Raw genomic sequence first — 18,857 nt, forward strand, 5'->3', positions numbered from 1 at the left:
GAAACTAAACAGCTGTGAGAAAAGTCTTTCTCTGTCTGACCCGGTGGCTCCAATTGTTACAGACCAGTTTTAAAGTCCAACAGCAGGCGACGGACCGAAGAGCCGGAGACCAAATAGTCCACACAGAACCGCCAAGCTGCCGACTCGACGGCTCAGTGAGCTGAAGAAGTTCTGTGAAGTTCTGAGGTCGTGGGTTCAAGCCTGCAGTCAGAACCAGTAAGAAAGGAAGGACGAGTATCTGATGACGTCACTTCCACTGTTAAAGTTCTGAGTCCAAATCCTCGAGGTTTTCACACAATTATTTTGTGGTCAAAAAAAGTGAAATGCTCAAAGAAAGTGATTCATTTAAGACTGATTCATCAACTTGATGTCCACAACAATAAAAAAGGGACAAACTTATTCTGGCCCACATCTGTTTGGTAAGAATAAACATAGGCAGAAATACCCACAATCCTTTGCTGCAGTAAAGTAGTCAGTACAACAGCACAACTTCAGCAAACCTGTTTCTTCAACACAAGTGAATTTATTAATTTGTTATTGGATCAGAACACACAAGATCAGATCAGATGAGATGACTGAAAACACGACACACGATCACTGAAATGTTTCTCATCTGCTAAAGTAGCTGAATATAAAATTCTACTTGTATCATCATCATGTTGTCTCTGTCAGTGCGCTGGTGGAAAGTAATCGAGTACTTTTACTATAATTAGTCATCAAATGAATTTCTTCTTCTAATATGTGTCCAGGTGCAAATAATTAATATTGTTTTCATGCTATATTAAAAGGAACCAGAACACATGAATTGACATGTAGTCTGTTGATTTGAGATGTGGACCTCCAGAACCTCGTTAGATTGTCCCGCACACATTTTAGATGCTTCCTGTGGTTGTTAACAATCAATTACAACAATCTGAGAACCTTTTTTTTATGACAGCAGAGGACAAACACGAACACCAACATATTACAAGTCACATCAACATCCAGGAGGCAAAGAGGGAGAGACAACCCCCAGACTCCCTTATGAAATCTCTCCATTTAGTGAGTTTTTGAGTTAGGAGACACTTTATAAACTCTGTGCAGCCTGTTTGTGACTGATTCTTCATTATTTGGGACTTCTTGTAAATTAGGCATGTGACTCCCAGTCAGTCACACGCTTCTCTGGGTGTTTCTTCCTCAAAGTTTAGTTTCATTTCTCTGTATTGGCCGTCTGAACCTCCAGCTGAAGGTAATGTAAATAATCTGACATGTTCGACTCGATAACACAAGTTCAACTTTTCAGTGTTACGCCGGAAACAGCACAAAAAGTGAAGCTCGTTTGTTTATTTCTCAGAACTCACGAGTTTAAACTCGGAGCGTGCGGACACACACCTGCCTGAATCAGCCTGTGGAGGAGGCCGAGACGAGCCGCCGCTCTCCCGCTGTGTGACGCACTAAACGCGGCTGGAGAGCAGCTGTTGGTGTCGGTGAATAATCTGTGGTTGTATTTACAGTCCAGGACTGATGAGGAGGCAGTAAGAGGACATCCAGGAGTCTGAAGCTTTATTTAATTAATACAAATATAACTTCATCACTGAGCAACAGTCAGCAGGAACACGTCGGCTCTCAGTGTCAGTACTTAAAGTGCCTGTTACGTTACTCGAGTATTTCTGCTCCTGATTACTTCTCAGAGGAAGAGATTCTAATTTTTACTTTGCAGATAAATGTTTTAAATAAACAACAGATTACCAGATTGACTCTTTTAGATTAAAAGATATAAGAGAAACGTGTGTGTCGACTCCACCACAGCGTCATGACGTCATCTAGTGGACTGATCCAAGTCCAGCAGCTGATGTTCTGACAGGAGACGTGACGTCAGTTAGAGACGTCATAGCCTCTACAGCCAAAACCCACCTGAACACACCTGAGACTTTCATATTTTATAATAACACAACAGGTTATTAGAACAATTTCTGCCTCCTGGTTAAATCAACTTGTCAGTATTTGTTTTTAATCAGTTATTTAAAACTCCAAGCTCCACAGAAAGTCTCCACAGTCATGTACAGAAGGAAAGTGACTGTTTTTATACCCTTTATAATACGGTCATGTTTATGTAGAAATGACATAAATAAAATTCAAAGCAAATATTATAAAACATATAATGAGAGATCGTCCTCTGGAGTCACTGGTGTTACTGTGTGACAAAAGTCTTTTATTTTGAAATAAGACTCAGACAGACTGATGACATCACTCTCCTTCCTGCAGCTCAGTGAAGACAGGTCCTGGATCAGTCCACGGTCTCTTTTCTGTCAGAAGACATTTTCACATTTGTCTCCAGATTTCACGTCACTGCTCTGAGCGACTTTATTAGTAGAGAACAGTAAAAAACAGAATACAAATGATTTAATGACATGATTTAGTTTTGGTTTGATGTCCTGTAGCAGCCATTTAGTGAAATATGTATTAATAGAGTCAGTGAGTTGTGGAATAATGTGCTCTGAGTTTAAATGTTAGAAGAGGAAGTTGACTTTCAGACATTTTGTCCTTCAAGAGTGTTTCTGACCCAAAGGCTGATTTCAGTTGATGTGCAGATGAATGATTTGTGTTTCCTCTCCAGATGAAAGTGTGTGTGAGATGAGCAGCATGAATCAGTGTGAGGACAGAGAGGAGGGAGGCCCTCCCTCTAAAACCACTGGACCTGGACCTGGACCTGGACCTGAGCATGGACCTGGACCCAGCTGTGTGTCCTTCAAGAGTGACCAGTCAAATGATTGTTTCATTGATTTTAAAGGACAACAACCTCCTGCTGTAAAGAGGTGAGCTGTTACATTTACCTGATTCATGCTTTTCACACCAGATCCTGCTTGTCCCGATCAGTGGATGAGATCATTGATTTCAAACAAGCACATTCCTCAGACAGACAGTAAGTTGTTGTCATGTTGCTCTCTGTTGATGTTTGTCCTCATTAAACCAGTGTGACCAGTTGTCCTGATGGTCTTCATGTTCTCAGAGTGATGATGGAGGTCAGAGCAGGATTAGTATTTAAGGACAGGTTCACATTTCTTCATGTCCGTCCCTAAACAACTCTGACAGGACAGTGTTCCTCCTGTGGACAAACAGCAGTGACTCACCTCCTGCTGAAATCTGAGCCTGCTGCTGAGGGGAGGAAGGGCTGTGTGTTATATCTGACGTTATAAGGGCCCGACCCATCCGGACTTCATGGGACCGGTACCGAAACCCATATGAAGAGTAAAAATCTTGATATGCTCGATATAACTTTATATAAATCTCTCTATAAAAGCAAGGACTCTCTGTCTGTGTGTGTGTTCCTCAAATATCTCTGCGGATCAGGATTAGACTGACCTGAGACTTACAACATGGCTGCTGCGTGTTTCAAGGGTGTGCAACTTCGCATTTTTTTGGACTGCAATGACACCGTTCATAAATTATTTCATAAATGCTTTACAAATTCGCGAGCATTGTCCACAGAGCCACCACAGTCACGTGCGCACCAGACCTATCACTGCAGAGCCCACCGCAATGCTCAAATATCTCTGAAGATCAGGATCAGACTGACCTGAGAGTTTCCATGTGGCTGCTGCGTGGTTCAAGGGTGTGCAACGTCACATTTCTTTGGACTACAATGATGCCGTTAATAATTTATTTCAGAAATGTTTTACGAATTCCGCTAGCATTGCTGGCCTTAAGCCTTAACAAGCGGACTCATACCTGCAGCGGCGCGAGCTGGACCTGGATTTTGCCGGTGGTTCGGTCCCGTTCTGTGCATCTAAACTGACTGTTGTGGATTAATGAGACCAAACAAGTCCGGACCCAGTCTGTTCGGATCTGAGGAGATCCGGAGACGCGTGGACAACAAAGTGGAACTGGAATCTGTGGATGTTCGTGTGTAGCTAGCCACTAGCCAACCCACACGGCCCACCTCCCAAGTTTTGGACGCACCGGACGCACCAGCACGTCCAAAACTGGACTTATATTGTCTGCCACACTTTTTCGCGAACATTGTCGTCACGTTTGCTTTGTGTCTGGTGCAGGAAGAAACGGTAAAAACGGGCTTTGTGTCCAAGCAGCAAGTTTGGTTGTTGAGGAACAGGAAGTTGTGTGAGGGACGGAGGCGGTGATGTAGACAGCGACAGAGAGAGCGCGTTTTGAGAGTTGAGATATTTGTGACATTAAGCGTGTTTGGAGAGTATAGTTAGTGTGTAATGTAGTATTTGGTGTGGTGTATGTAGTGTAGTTGTTTTTTTGTGTTGTGAGTCAAAACAATCAGGAGACTGATTAATGTGGAGCAGGCAGGAATGAGCTGAGGAGCATTGCCTGCATTTAAATGTAAATAGTTACATATAACTTTGTAAATTTCAAAAACTTATGCACAAATTAAGCAAACAACAATTTATATTTGTATTATAACTAATGCAATTGGTTCATTAAACTGTTTGTGGTTTTCACAGTAAAAAATCTAACTTTTTCTTACTCTGATTTTATATTATTTTGTGATTTTAGGTCCATAGTGTTAATATAATACGTCAAAATGAAAGAATAACTGTATAGTCACACATGTGAGGTTGTGTTGAAAATAATGACACCAAACAAGACAAGGTAAATAGTTTTTAAAGTGAAATATAATGGTATAATCAAAAGTAGTCAAAAACAGTCAATTATATCCCTGACGTCCCACCTTCAAACACAGCCTCATTTGGCCATCCATGAAAAAGCTACTGAACCTTCCACTTTTCTATAGGAAAACATGCTTCCTACGGGCACTGCACTAGTAAAATACATAAAAGTTTATTGAGACTCTTTACCAATTTGCACTGGACAGTTAGCATCCAGCTAGCTTATGTTAGCTGTGTGTTGCTGTCCACAGTATTAAACGGGTCAAAAGCTGGAGGGACTAAACCAGACAAGCTGCTGAACCAACCCAGTAAACTGACTGACTGTTGATTCACAGTGGGATCAGCAGTACGACCAACACTTTGATGTCTGAGGAAACCATCTGATTCAATGATGTCATCAACTCTATAACTCAAAGGACCTTCAGCTTGTGTTTGTCTCTGAGTGGACAGACACAATGTGATTGATTCTTCATGATTCCTCCACAGAGTCGACCAGGAGAGCTCAGAGGTTCCCAGAGGTCCGTCTGTCCAGCAGCATCAGACACACCTGGACTCCATATTTATGGTCTGTACATGAACAACAACTACTGTTACATCCAGTCTGTTCACAATAATCTCCATGCTGCACTTTACAGACCAGTGGTGAATCTGTCCAACATGGATCTGATGTTAAATGTTGTCATTCACATGATATTCTGTTTCAGCTGCTGGAGGAGAACATTGTGACTTTTGTGAAGAACGAGCTGAAGAAGATCCAGAAGGTTCTGAGTTCTGATTACCCAGAATGCTCAGAGAGTCAGAGGGAGGATGAGGAGGTGTTGGACAGTGAGGATGAAGAGCAGAGGAGGAGCAGCAGAGAGACATTTCTGAAGATCACACTTCACTTCCTGAGGAGAATGAAGCAGGAGGAGCTGGCTGACCGTCTGCAGAGCAGTAAGAGGATTTCTGTAAAGATTTAACATGATGGATCAATGAGAAGTTTACTGAAGTCTGATGATGATGAATCTGTTTATATATACAATCTTTAGGGGAAGGAAATTGTCATATTTTCTTTGTAATCGAGTCAATGAACTTTTTTGTTGTGTTTATTTAGAAAGTCATTCTGGATTTTGTCAGCATCAACTGAAATCTAACCTTCAGAAGAAGTTCCAGTGTGTGTTTGAGGGGATCGCTAAAGCAGGAAACCCATCCCTTCTGAATCAGATCTACACAGAGCTCTACATCACAGAGGGAGGGACTGCAGAGGTCAATGATGAACATGAGGTCAGACAGATTGAAACAGCATCCAGGAAATCAGACAGACCAGAAACAACAATCAGACAAGAAGACATCGTTAAAGCCTCACCTGGAAGAGATGAACCAATCAGAACAGTGATGACAAAGGGAGTGGCTGGCATCGGGAAAACAGTCTTAACACAGAAGTTCACTCTGGACTGGGCTGAAGACAAAGACAACCAGGACATACAGTTCACATTTCCATTCACTTTCAGAGAGCTGAATGTGCTGAGAGAGAAAAAGTTCAGCTTGGTGGAACTTGTTCATCACTTCTTCACTGAAACCAAAGAAATCTGCAGCTTTGAAGAGTTCCAGGTTGTGTTCATCTTTGACGGTCTGGATGAGTGTCGACTTCCTCTGGACTTCCACAACACTAAAATCCTGGCTGATGTTAGAGAGTCCACCTCAGTGGATGTGCTGCTGACAAACCTCATCAGGGGAAACCTGCTTCCCTCTGCTCGCCTCTGGATAACCACACGACCTGCAGCAGCCAATCAGATCCCTCCTGGGTGTGTTGACATGGTGACAGAGGTCAGAGGGTTCACTGACCCACAGAAGGAGGAGTACTTCAGGAAGAGATTCAGAGATGAGGAGCAGGCCAGCAGAATCATCTCCCACATCAAGACATCAAGAAGCCTCCACATCATGTGCCACATCCCAGTCTTCTGCTGGATCACTGCTACAGTTCTGGAGGATGTGTTGAAAACCAGAGAAGGAGGAGAGCTGCCCAAGACCCTGACTGAGATGTACATCCACTTCCTGGTGGTTCAGTCCAAAGTGAAACATGTCAAGTACGATGGAGGAGCTGAGACAGATCCACACTGGACTCCAGAGAGCAGGGAGATGATTGAGTCTCTGGGAAAACTGGCTTTTGATCAGTTGCAGAAAGGAAACCTGATCTTCTATGAATCAGACCTGACAGAGTGTGGCATCAATATCAGAGCAGCCTCAGTGTACTCAGGAGTGTTCACACAGATCTTTAAAGAGGAGAGAGGACTGTACCAGGACAAGGTGTTCTGCTACGTCCATCTGAGTTTTCAGGAGTTTCTGGCTGCTCTTCATGTCCATCTGACATTCATCAACTCTGGAGTCAATCTGCTGGCAGAGGAACAAACAACAGAACGTCAATCTCCAGAGACATATTTCTACCAGAGTGCTGTGGACAAGGCCTTACAGAGTCCAAATGGACACCTGGACTTGTTCCTCCGCTTCCTCCTCGGTCTTTCACTGCAGACCAATCAGTCTCTCCTGCGAGGTTTGCTGACACAGACAGGAAGTATCTCAGAGACAAATCAGGAAACAGTCAGTTACATCAAGAAGAAGTTCGAAGGGACTCTGTCTCCAGAGAGAAACATCAATCTGTTCCACTGTCTGAATGAACTGAATGATCGTTCTCTCGTTGAGGAGATCCAACATTACCTGAGTTCAGGACATCTCTCCACAGATAAACTGTCTCCTGCTCAGTGGTCAGCTCTGGTCTTCATCTTACTGTCATCAGAAAAAGATCTGGATGTGTTTGACCTGAAGAAATACTCTGCTTCAGAGGAGGCTCTTCTGAGGCTGCTGCCAGTGGTCAAAGCCTCCAACAAAGTTCTGTAAGTGTGGAGAAGCTTCTTTAGAATGCAGTAAATGTGCTGTTATTCACCCAACTAGAAATAATTGTCTTGTTCTGTTCATCTTTATCCAGACTGAGTGACTGTAACCTCTCAGAGAGAAGCTGTGAATCTCTGTCCTCAGTTCTCAGCTCCCAGTCCTCTAGTCTGAGAGAGCTGGACCTGAGTAACAACAACCTGCAGGATTCAGGAGTGAAGCTACTTTCTGCTGAACTGAAGCGTCCACACTGTGTCCTTGAAACTCTCAGGTCAGGCTTCATTTTTTATTTCATTATTTCATGTAATTTTACAATTGGAGCAGGTCTTGATCATACTCCTGATATAATTCAATTGATTTAAGAGACCCAACGTTTCCTCCATGGGCAAGCACTTGACACAGAGGTCAGAAAAAAAAGCCTTTTAACAGGTAGTAACCTCAAGCAGAACCGGACAGAAGCTCCACTACACTGCCTCTTCAAGGCAGGAATCTTGCGTCCATATTCCACCTCACTGTTGGTGTGAAAGTTACAAAGGTGGAATGGAGGTACGTTTTCATTCTGCCTTTGATCCTCGAACAGAGCCACAACAGGAGTCTGATGTTATGATAGTGTTCACAGTCTGACAACTTTTCAGATCCTTCACTCATCAAAGTAATAATACAAAACCAATGACACCCCTAATCTATATATATATTGAAAATGTCGGTCAGTCAGTCTATTCTGCACTAATCTTGACTTGCATATCTCAGCAACCTTTGGATGGATTGTCATGTGGATTTTGACATTCATGCTCCCCTCAGGATGAACTGTTATTACTTTGGTGATCCTCTGACTTTTCATCTAATGCCATCATCAGAATCATCATTTTAATCTGTACAGTATGTTGGTTCATGACCAAATAATTACAAAACTAATGGAATTTCCATCAGCTTCAGTTAGACTCTGTGTTCATTGCTGATTATTAAATTATTGAAAACTAAGTTGATGAATATAATAAACGTTAATCCCTTAAACACAGATGAATCATTAAGACCCTCACCTGATCTGCGATGTGTGTTGTTTTGTGTGTCTGCAGGCTGTCAGGCTGTCTGATCACAGAGGAAGGCTGTACTTCTCTGGCCTCAGCTCTGGACTCCAACCCCTTTCATCTGAGAGAGCTGGACCTGAGCTACAATCATCCAGGAGACTCAGGAGTGAAGCAGCTGTCTGCTCGGCTGGAGGATCCAGGCTGGAGACTGGACACTCTCAGGTATGAAGAGTCCTGCTGCAGCCACAGACAGTCAGTAGCTCCATTCACGAAGCCGCGCCAATTCTCCGCCTCTGTGAGAATTTTTCGGAGGTATTGAGGGGTGAAATCTCGCTCCGATGTGATAGTTTAACTGGCGTTCATTTTCACTGGCGACGGTCCCAGGTGTGCTGGAGGTGTGGTTTGAGAATCCCATCTTGAGAGGGGTCCTTGGCCATGTCCACTAACCAGGAAAAACATTCCGATCACCCTGCTTATTGATCCAAGTCATGTATATGTGTATTCATTTTGACATGGCTTGAACAATACTATTCCACACGGAGATGCCGGGATCTGCGACCTGCAAACCACTGTTAGATGAGCGCTACAGAGCACACAGTGACAGTGTAGGTGACTGTGTCGATGCCTGTCTGAAAAAACGCAACTGTCTATAAATCGTCCGAAAGTGCATGTTGTCGGTCGTATATCTTTGTCGTGAATGTCTGTACTCACAAACAACTCGTGGGTGAAACAATCTGAGGCATTTGTTCACGCCGAGAGGCTCGAGAGCAGCGTGGAGACGCTGTTAGCTGTGGCGTTTAGTGCACAGCGTCCAGGTTAACTTGTGACACCTGTTTTCATTGAGTATTTCTTTTATTCCACACTGCGTTCAAATGGTTACTTAAAGCCATTGTACCGAGCCGCATACATCATTATTCAGCTGAAGGCAAGTCGATGTGAAAACTGTCATACAGCCTGCAGAGTATGTTGACATTCAGCCGAACTCAACATGAGGTCAGTCAGCTGCAGCAAAGCATGAGACGTCCAGATCAACCTGTGATACAAACGCTGATCGGCGCATGTCAGGCCTTTACTTAGGACTGGGCGATAAACCAAAAATTTACCGATACCAAAATTGACGACGATAATCGACGTCATTTTGGCCATGTCGGTATATTCGGTGTCATAGGCATAACATCCACTAGCGACAGGGGACATGTTAGGTCCACTTGATTGATCTACCCCTGCGTATACCGATGTGCTTATTTTACATTAATTTGATGGCAAACTCCGCCCGCTGATGCAACACCAGCTATGCCAGGTTAGTAATCAAGTGGACCCACTCTCGCTGAGAGTCGCGGACAGTTTGTGTAATGATGCTGCGTTCAAAGGCTGCAACAAGCCACTGTCTTCGGCTGGGCCGGTCCATTGATCAAACATTTGTGTTTTGTTTTTTATTCACTCAAAATAATGACTGTATTTCCAGCTACAAAACGCGCATCTCTCTCCTCCCTCCATTGTTGTTTACATTTGTGTCTCAGCGTGGTCTGACACGTGAGTGTCCTCATGCTGGAAAACGTGACTTCTCACGTACGTGACGTCACTCCCCGAGATGCAAGAAGAAAGCAAAAATATATATTTTTTACTAAGGAAAATGACAAAACTAGTAACACCTTACCGGCATCACTGATTGTGTAGTTTAAGTGCAACATGGAGCATGAAGATGTAAAGAAAAAAATAAAAACAGTAGAATTAACTTTGAGCAAGTTTGGAGGAAAGTTGTAGGTGTGAACCCATTTTAAACAAGTCGTGGACCGTGATAATAACATTTGTCAGCTTTGTCGAGTGCATTAAGTGCGGCACTTGTTGCGTTATTCATTAAGATTTCTGTAGTTCAAACAACTCGCAATTGTAGTCGAGAACGTCAGTTATAACAGCCCATGTATTAAACAGTTGTCGGGTTTAAATCAGTCTCGGGCTCATAATTACATTTAATGTGTCGGGCCGGGCTCGGACACAACGTGCACGGGCTCGGGTCGGGCTTGATTCTAAGCTCTACTTGGGTCCAGCCGCGACTTTACTGAGGTTCACCCAGTGTGAGCAGCAGGAGGAAGGTCAGCTCACCTCCCAGAACATGGCACTGAATCACTGGAAACTAATTTAGGGACTGTCATCAAATTACTTAGCATAAATATATTAATACAAAATAATTGCAGTTCTTTCAATATCTTCCATGTCATGGTGCCCAGTGACTCCAACAGCAGATTGTATTAGTAAACTGGACGAATGAGACACAGCTATGTTTATTGTACCTTAGTGCTTCCTCTATTTTATATGAATGTTAATGTCTATCAAAAATATATAATGATAAAGAAAATAATGGTAAAAAAAGTTCTCTAATGCTCAAGAGGTTAACATATTATTAAGTAGCAATGTCAACTTCTCTACTATTTTGTCTCATGTCTTAGATTCTGATTCTGAAGTCCTCAAAATGTTTTTTAATTTACATCCAACCTCTTCCACCACCTGCAGTACAACCATGTGATTCAATTCGAAGAAATAAAAAAAGCAAGAAGCGAGAAGTTTAGAATTTGTTTATAAGGGACTGTATATTTTATACTTTTAAACTTGTTCAGTTGTTGTCATTTCAAGTAATCTGTGCTTTTCAGCTGTTTAATCGTGTGGTTATCATTTGTTCTTAACTACTAAATAAATAATATAAATCTTAACTACAATGTGGGGGGGGGGGTTACTTATTGTTCATTTATCGTTATCGAGGTGAGTTGCTCATTGTATCATGATATTTATTTGAGGCCATATCGCCCAGTCCTACATTCACTCAACTAAATAAATAGAAATGTCTCACAAAGCAACATTACATGAACAAGCAAAAGTAACGTAGTAACTGTAACTGCCTTTGGCAGCTTATATGAGGAAAAAAAATACTGCAGTTATACTTGGAGAAGCATCTGTCCTCCCGTCTGTCGTCTCTTTCGTCCTTCCGACTCTAAATTACATTTCTGCCTGAAAAGCAGCGTCTGTCACCAACAAAAATCTTTAAACTTTGACTCAGTTTCACTCTCAGCTGTTCTGGAGTCGTGTTAAGGTTCTGCTCGTGGAAATCCAATGTTTCCTGATTTTGCTGCTTCAAAATAAAAGCTTTGAGATAACTGCATAATGCAGGACTCTTATTGTGAAGGATTTATAGGAATTATTAAACGCAGGAAGATGCTGTGACAACATTGCATGAATGGACTTTTAATTTATCTTCTGTGGCAGCAAACAACACATGGTTACATTCACTAACTGAGTCTATCCACACACTTTATGTCCGACTACAGTAATAACAGCAGCACTTTACTGTGACTGCAGCAACGTGCTCGTAGCTCTGTCACATACCAGAGAGACTCACTCCCTACCAACACAACACAGAGTAGTGTTTGTTGTCACAAGTTATAGAGCTGCAGCTAACAACTATTTTCATAACCCATTAATCACATAAAAACACAAAAGCAGACTTTTAGTTTTTTACATTTCCAGCATTTTATTAAAAGAATAAAACATAACTCTTAAATTTTCCTCTTTAGTCTTGTTCAGTTCACTTTCAAACAACTTTCCAGATTGTAAAAGCAACATAAATGTGTTAGAGGTGATGAAATGTCTCCATTATAAGATGCATCAAGATGCAGAGACAGAGCATCATCAAACGTGAAAGACGCTGCAGATGGATACATGTTTTGTTTGATGATTGAAAAGATGCAGCTTTTATTTTGTGGACTGACAGCTGTGTGCAGTGATATAGATCATTGGGGACGACAAACACTGAGATGCATCGAGAATCGTTGACAGCTGAATCGTAATGGAATCGTGAGACCGGTGAAGATTCACACCTCTAAAGTGTTTGTTACATGAAGAATGGTGTTTCACACACACCAACATCCTGTGGCTCACTCTCAGTGTGTGAGGAGAGTGGCAGAGGTGAAGAGTTTCAGGGAGAACAGGGAGAAGCAGCCTGATGGACAGATTGTGTTTCTGTGTATGAGAGTCATGTCATGTCCATGTTTGCATGCTGAAAGAGGATGTGCTGCTCTGACCCCCCTCCGCCTTTCAGGGTGGAGCCTGCTGGAGTCCGATGGTTGACACCAGGTCTGTGGAGATGTGAGTGTCTTTTTACTTTCATTCATCAAAACACTGTGACATCACTCATTCACATCTGTGATGTCATCATCACACTGATGACACATTAATAACTGCAGCTGTGTTGTGTCTTTTTCTCTCCATCAGATTCCTGTGAGCTCACAGTCGACACAAACACAGTCGACAGATACATCAAACTGTCTGACAACAACAGGAAGATGACACGTGTGGAGGAGGATCAGTCATATCCTGATCATCCAGAGAGGTTTGAGTCCTGGTGTCCACAGCTGCTGTGTAGAACTGGTCTGACTGGTCGCTGTTACTGGGAGGTCGAGTGGAGAGGAATAGTTTCTATATCAGTGAGTTACAGAAGAATCAGAAGGAGAGGAGACAGTAAAGACTGTTGGTTTGGACTGAATGATCAGTCCTGGAGTCTGAGGTGCTCTGATGATGGTTGTTTCTCTGTCAGGCACAATAACAGAGGAACAGTCATCTCCTCCTCCTCCTCCTCCTCCTCCTCCTCCTCCTCCTCTGGTAGAGTAGCAGTGTATGTGGACTGTCCTGCTGGCACTCTGTCCTTCTACAGAGTCTCCTCTGACTCACTGATCCACCTCCACACCTTCAACACCACATTCACTGAACCTCTTTATCCTGGATTTGGGTTCTTCAGGTCCAGTTTTGGTTCCTCAGTGTGTCTGTGTGGTGTTTAGTGTGCAGAGTCTCCTCCTGTCACAGAAACATTGTCAGTGCTGAACAGTTGAGTCTGTACAGGATCACAGTCACATCAATCTTTCAGCTTCTTGTCATAAATTCATCAGTCAACTTTGTACAAGATGATTCAAACTGATTGAAAAGATTCTACATTTACATTTGAAACTTCTTCCATTAAATTGTGGATTAAATTGCGTTGACTTGTACTTTCTGTCATGTGTTGTTTTGAATTCTGCCTCTTGTTTCAATAAAATCCAGAACTATTAGTGAAATGTAAGAAACAGAAAACATTGACTCGTCTGCAGCTTTAATTGTAAAGAATCATTGTGAACAAAGTTGTGAATGGACAGTAAAATATGATCAAATGTACTCGACACTCCACCTGAAACACTCTGACTTGTTTCATGTGTTTCTAATGATGAAACTAAAAGTTTGATGGTGTTGGTTAACACATGTAATTATGTCCGTAGTGACATGATAAACTGCACAACATCTGTTCATTTCTGTCTGATTATTATATGAGAAGAAAACACATTTGAATGACAATCATTGTGTTTCTCTCAGTGTTTTGTGGCTGTTGAAGTCCGGCTGTATTTTCAGGACGTTTTTTGGATTTGAATCTGGTCCGTGAAACTAAACAGCTGTGAGAAAAGTCTTTCTCTGTCTGAGCCGGTTGGCTGAAGATGTTTGGAAGTCTGAGAGCCGGATGAAATACTGAAACACTTTCAGAGATCACAAACTAAACTGTCCTGATGAAGTTTTTAAACAAGTGCTGAAGAGATTTGAGCTCATGTTTGATGCTTCTGAACGTTGATGTTCAGAGCAAAGAGTCCAAAACTTGTACAAATTGTTCCTTTTTGTTTAAATCTGACTGTTTGCGATCAGCTGACGAGTTTATAATCAGACTGAAAGATGTCGCACAGCATCACTGAAATGTTTCTCCTCTGCTAAAGTAGCTCAATATAAGAACATCAAATATTTACAATATTAATGAGGTAATAAGACATTTTTTTTTCCAACAGAACACTGTTTGAAGCCAGAGAGGTGGCAGGGTCCGCCACATATAAACACAGTGAAACAGTATAAAGTTTGTTTATTTAGTTTGTTGATCAGCTGATGAAGATCTTTGTCTGCTCGTTGTTGTTTCTTCAACTAAACTACAGACTGCTCCTTTAAACTTTCTTTCCTGGAGTCAGAAATCGAGTGAAGAACAAAAACTTTTACTTGATTTTAGAAAAATATGTGAAACAAGTATTATTCTGTCTGATTGCAGCACAGCGAGCACAACTTAAACTCCTCTTTTTATTTTATTATTCTGACTTGTTTCAGGATAAAAGACATTTTTTTAAAACAGATTTTTAATATCCTTAAAGCTTAAACATGTTTTCTTTTAGAGAAGGAACAAATAATTAATAAAAGCAAAACAGAATGAGTGTAAAAGTTTGCTGAGACATGAATTGATGGTGAAATGAAAGCAGGTGGCAGCACAGAATCAGTGGGACTCAGAGATCTTCTGTCCTGACGACTCTCATCAATCTGTATGTGACTCATTTGTTTAACACTCACATTCAATCATTCATTTTCTCTTCATTTCTTTTGTTCAACACTTTAAGTTCTCACCAAATATGTTCAATGCTTCAACATGTGTGTGAATCAATAAGTCATGTAGTGATTATGGGTCGTTCCAACCAGCCAACTCACCCACAATCCAGAACTTTTCCCGCTTCTCCAGAACACTTCATGTAGAAACTTAAATGAACTGAATGTGATCGTGCAGCTGAACTCCAAATACTTTTTAACTTGTGGATTTTTCAACTTTGACTCTCTAAACTCAATTTCAGGATTTTGGTGAAATTTGAGACAAAACAACTATTTGGATTTTACAAGTTGTCATGAATTGAACAAAAGTTTCAACACAAATGTCTTTAAAAAGAATGTGTGACATGAGCTGGCAGGTCCTGGGTCAGTCGGTGTGGAGCGACCCGTATCTACAGAACATCTAAATATCTTATTTTACTCTGTCGTTTACTGATGTTCTGTAAATAACACGTGTCATACTTTCCATACAACTTCAGTTTCTATATTTAAACACTTTCACCTGAAAAACATTCAGGACGTAAAATCAAACGTCTCTGAAGCTTTATTTAACAAGATGTGTGTCACTCACATGTTGATGTTTCTGCTTGTTTTATGTGTTTTTATAATGATGAGAAGAAAAAACAAACCTGTGATCGTGTTCATGAACTCATCTGATGGTTTCCATGGTGACAGTATTGTTATTAGTCTGTATTATGTATATATTCATTAAACTGTCTCATTGTGCTGACGTGGTGTTTTTCTGCTGTTAACTTCATGTTATTTATTGTTTTAAGTGTTTCTACCGTTCTGACAACAGATGTGACATGTTAAACCAGAGTTTGATCACTTTTACTTTGAAAATATTCAGGATGGAAGAATGAAAGAGGTGGAAACCTTTTAGAAACAGGTGAGCATCATCAAAGATTGTATAGTCTGAGGGTCTTAGCAGGAAGTAGACGGAGCCGGAATGATCTCCTCTGTCAGTAGAAACACCTGGTTTCACCTTTTAGAAACAGGTGAGCATCATCAAAGATCGTCTAGAGTCTAGATGATCTTTGATGATGCTCACGTGTTTCTAAAAGGTTTCCATCTTTTCCCAGAGATGATAAAGAGCTCTGTGAGGAGCTGTTGTCTGTAACACCACTGAGACACATCGAGAGGAGAGGACATATCTGCAGCAATAAAGGAGATGTTGAGACAGAGAGGTGTCGATCTGAACCAGGTGGTCTCATCACCACAGATGGAGCCCCTGCCATGGTGGGAAGAGAGAAGACGACCCTGATCTCAGAGCTCACCACCGTCTCATCCATCACACTGTTCTGTGCGCTGAAGTCATGAACAAGAGCAGCTCAAGAGTCAGACAGCAACACAGATTTCACTGTTTCTGCAAGATGAGCACAACATGGAGACGGTTGCTGTGTCGGCTGACATCACATCACACCTTCATGAGCTCAAGTTAAAGCTGCAGGACCGGAAACATTCAGTGGTTCATTGGATGACAGCTGCTGGATGTTTCCACAGGAAGCTGCACATTTTCACAGCAGATGTTGAAGGAGAGTGAACACACTTCCCAAAGCTGCAGAACACACTCAGTCTGAGAGAGATGTTCCTCCCCGTGTTGACTTCATACACAAGCTGAGTGGAAACTTCAGTAAAAGCTTTGACAGCTTCAGCCTCGGGCAGCAGCTCCTCCTGCTGACCCACAATCCTCTCCTCATCACAGAACTTTTCAAAGGAGGTGACACAGACGTTGAGGTGGGCTCATGTGGGATCTCTGCAGCTGGAGCTCATTGATCTGTGAGGAAGTGATGCATGAAGAGCATTTAGAGGCCACTGACCTGCTGCTTTCTGGCTGCTGCACACTGTTTTCATGGTCTAACCAAAGCAGCACTGCACACCTGGACCACGTTTGGACCCACTGACGGCTGTGAGTCGGCTTTTTCCACCGTCAACAATATGAAGAACAAGTCTGGTTCCAGGCTCACAGGTGAACACCTACAGATCTGCATGAGAACGGCACCGACTCCATTCAGCCAAGATTGAAATCAGTGGCAGGACCATCACATGCCCATTCCTCTCAGGAAGACAAGTCAAAGAAAAGAAGCAGATATTCAAAGAGAAAAGGCTGTTTGCACTTTTTATTGACTGTTTTCTGAATATGTTGACGTGTTTTCACTTGAAATGTCTAATTGAAGCATAAAAAAGATTATTCTGAGCTCTGTTTTCACTTTTTATTGCTTTTTTACTGAGGCCTCTGTTTTCTTTAACTTGAAATAAAGGCCTTAAATTCATTCGCCTGGGACGACTTCTATTTCTGGTAAAATATCTGGTTGATGACTGTACAAGTGTTGAACATTGAATGTGGGGAAGACTGTAAGACACAAGCTGGACTTTGTGAGGTTCAGACCTTTTACTGGGAGGAAATTTTAGTACCTTTAAAAGCTTTGATTGATTGATTGAATCAATGAATTGAGGTGTTGGAACTGGATTTGTTCAAAGAGAATCAAACTCCCCCACAGAAATGGTACATTCCGGGGGCGGGGCCACTGCAGTGCACCTGATCAGCCACCTGTAGCCTATAAAGCTGAGCTGCTGCCACACAGACGGTCTTTTGTTCCTCAGTGTGACATTTGTAGTGATGTGTCTTCTGTGTCGAGTAGTCCAGGAAGATATTTGTGAAGCGCGTATCGAGGTTTGTTCGAAGCCTCACGAGCCGGCCGTACCACGTGACTGATTCAGGAACTGTTTCGTGGTTTTGGCGTTCAATTCTAAATTTAAGGGGCAACAAAATGCAATGGAGGTCCCCCGTTACCTCACATTTTGTGTAGTTTCTGTTTTTTCTTTGCGATCTATTCAGGTGTCATTTGACTTTATGATGGAACCTGCAAGAAAGAAAAGATTTTCCCTGTCTGGGAACAATTTGAGCTGATCTCCCATAATAATGTATACATATAGTAATTACTAGTGTAATATAAATGTGGCAACACAGCATATCCCTTGTTCTGATTTCTTTCTTCTGATGTCTGGTATTTTAAAAGGTGAAGTGTCTGTGTTCCAAAGAACTTGGATACAACAACACCTCCTCTATGCTGAGGCATTATGGGGCCTTACATGAGAACAAGGAGACCAACCAAGGTGGACCAAGCTCAGGTAAGCCATTTTAGGATGCAATGATAAGACGGCATACAAACATACAACTACAACATGAATTTATATTTTAATTGTGACTAATTAATGACATCTATAATTGAATACTGCATTTTTTGTCATCAGGAGGGAAGACTGATGTGGATGAGGCATGGTCACCATGGTTACTGAGGATTCCCAGCCCTTCACTAATGTGGAGGACAAATGGTTCAGAAATCTTTGAACTGCTTGCCTCAGAAACTTCACATTTTTAAGTTTCCATCAGTATGAAAGTAATCTGGTGACAGTTCAGTTCAGTTCAGACAACTTTATTAGTCCCTGGGGGGCAATTCAGTTCAAGCAGTTCTGGCATAGAAAAACACAAACAACAACCATGACATAACAATGAGCAGCAAGGCGACAAACAGGAGTACACTAATATGCAGATCAGTACATATCCCCAGGGGGCCAAGGCACTTAGGCCACTGTCACATAATTGTGTAGAGTGGCACAACTAAATAACAGAGACCAAGAATAAGAGTAAAAAAGTAATAAATAATAAGTGACACATTAAGTTACAGGGACACTGGGACACAAGTTTACAATGTTACACATAGTGGCTGCCACTGTCCATGTTCAAGAGCTTAATAGCAGATGGGATAAAAGAATTGGCATACCTATTTGTCCTCCTCATAGGTGCTATAAAACGGCGGCCCGAAGGCATCGTCGTAAACTCAGAGGACAGGATGTGGCCATACTGGGAAATTATTCCTTTGGCTTTCTGAACCACCTGCCTCTCCCACAAAGACCCCAAGTCCCT

The 18,857-nt window shown here is 41.9% G+C and overlaps 1 protein-coding gene across 1 annotated transcript in view; it reads left to right on the forward strand.

Moving 5' to 3' along the window:
• The first annotated feature begins 5,494 nt into the window (after nt 1-5,494).
• The window catches only part of LOC115577764 (NACHT, LRR and PYD domains-containing protein 12-like), a 36,314-nt gene continuing 22,951 nt past the window's right edge, over nt 5,495-18,857 (forward strand). Inside the window, exons 1-4 of the mRNA XM_030410654.1 lie at nt 5,495-5,546; nt 5,707-7,483; nt 7,576-7,749; nt 8,555-8,728. Coding sequence (XP_030266514.1) covers nt 5,510-5,546; nt 5,707-7,483; nt 7,576-7,749; nt 8,555-8,728 — 2,162 coding nt within the window. The 5' untranslated portion in view covers nt 5,495-5,509. The remainder of the gene's footprint in view (nt 5,547-5,706; nt 7,484-7,575; nt 7,750-8,554; nt 8,729-18,857) is intronic.

This window comes from Sparus aurata, unplaced genomic scaffold, assembly GCF_900880675.1.
Source record: "Sparus aurata unplaced genomic scaffold, fSpaAur1.1, whole genome shotgun sequence".
In the NCBI taxonomy this organism is placed as follows: Eukaryota; Metazoa; Chordata; class Actinopteri; order Spariformes; family Sparidae; genus Sparus; species Sparus aurata.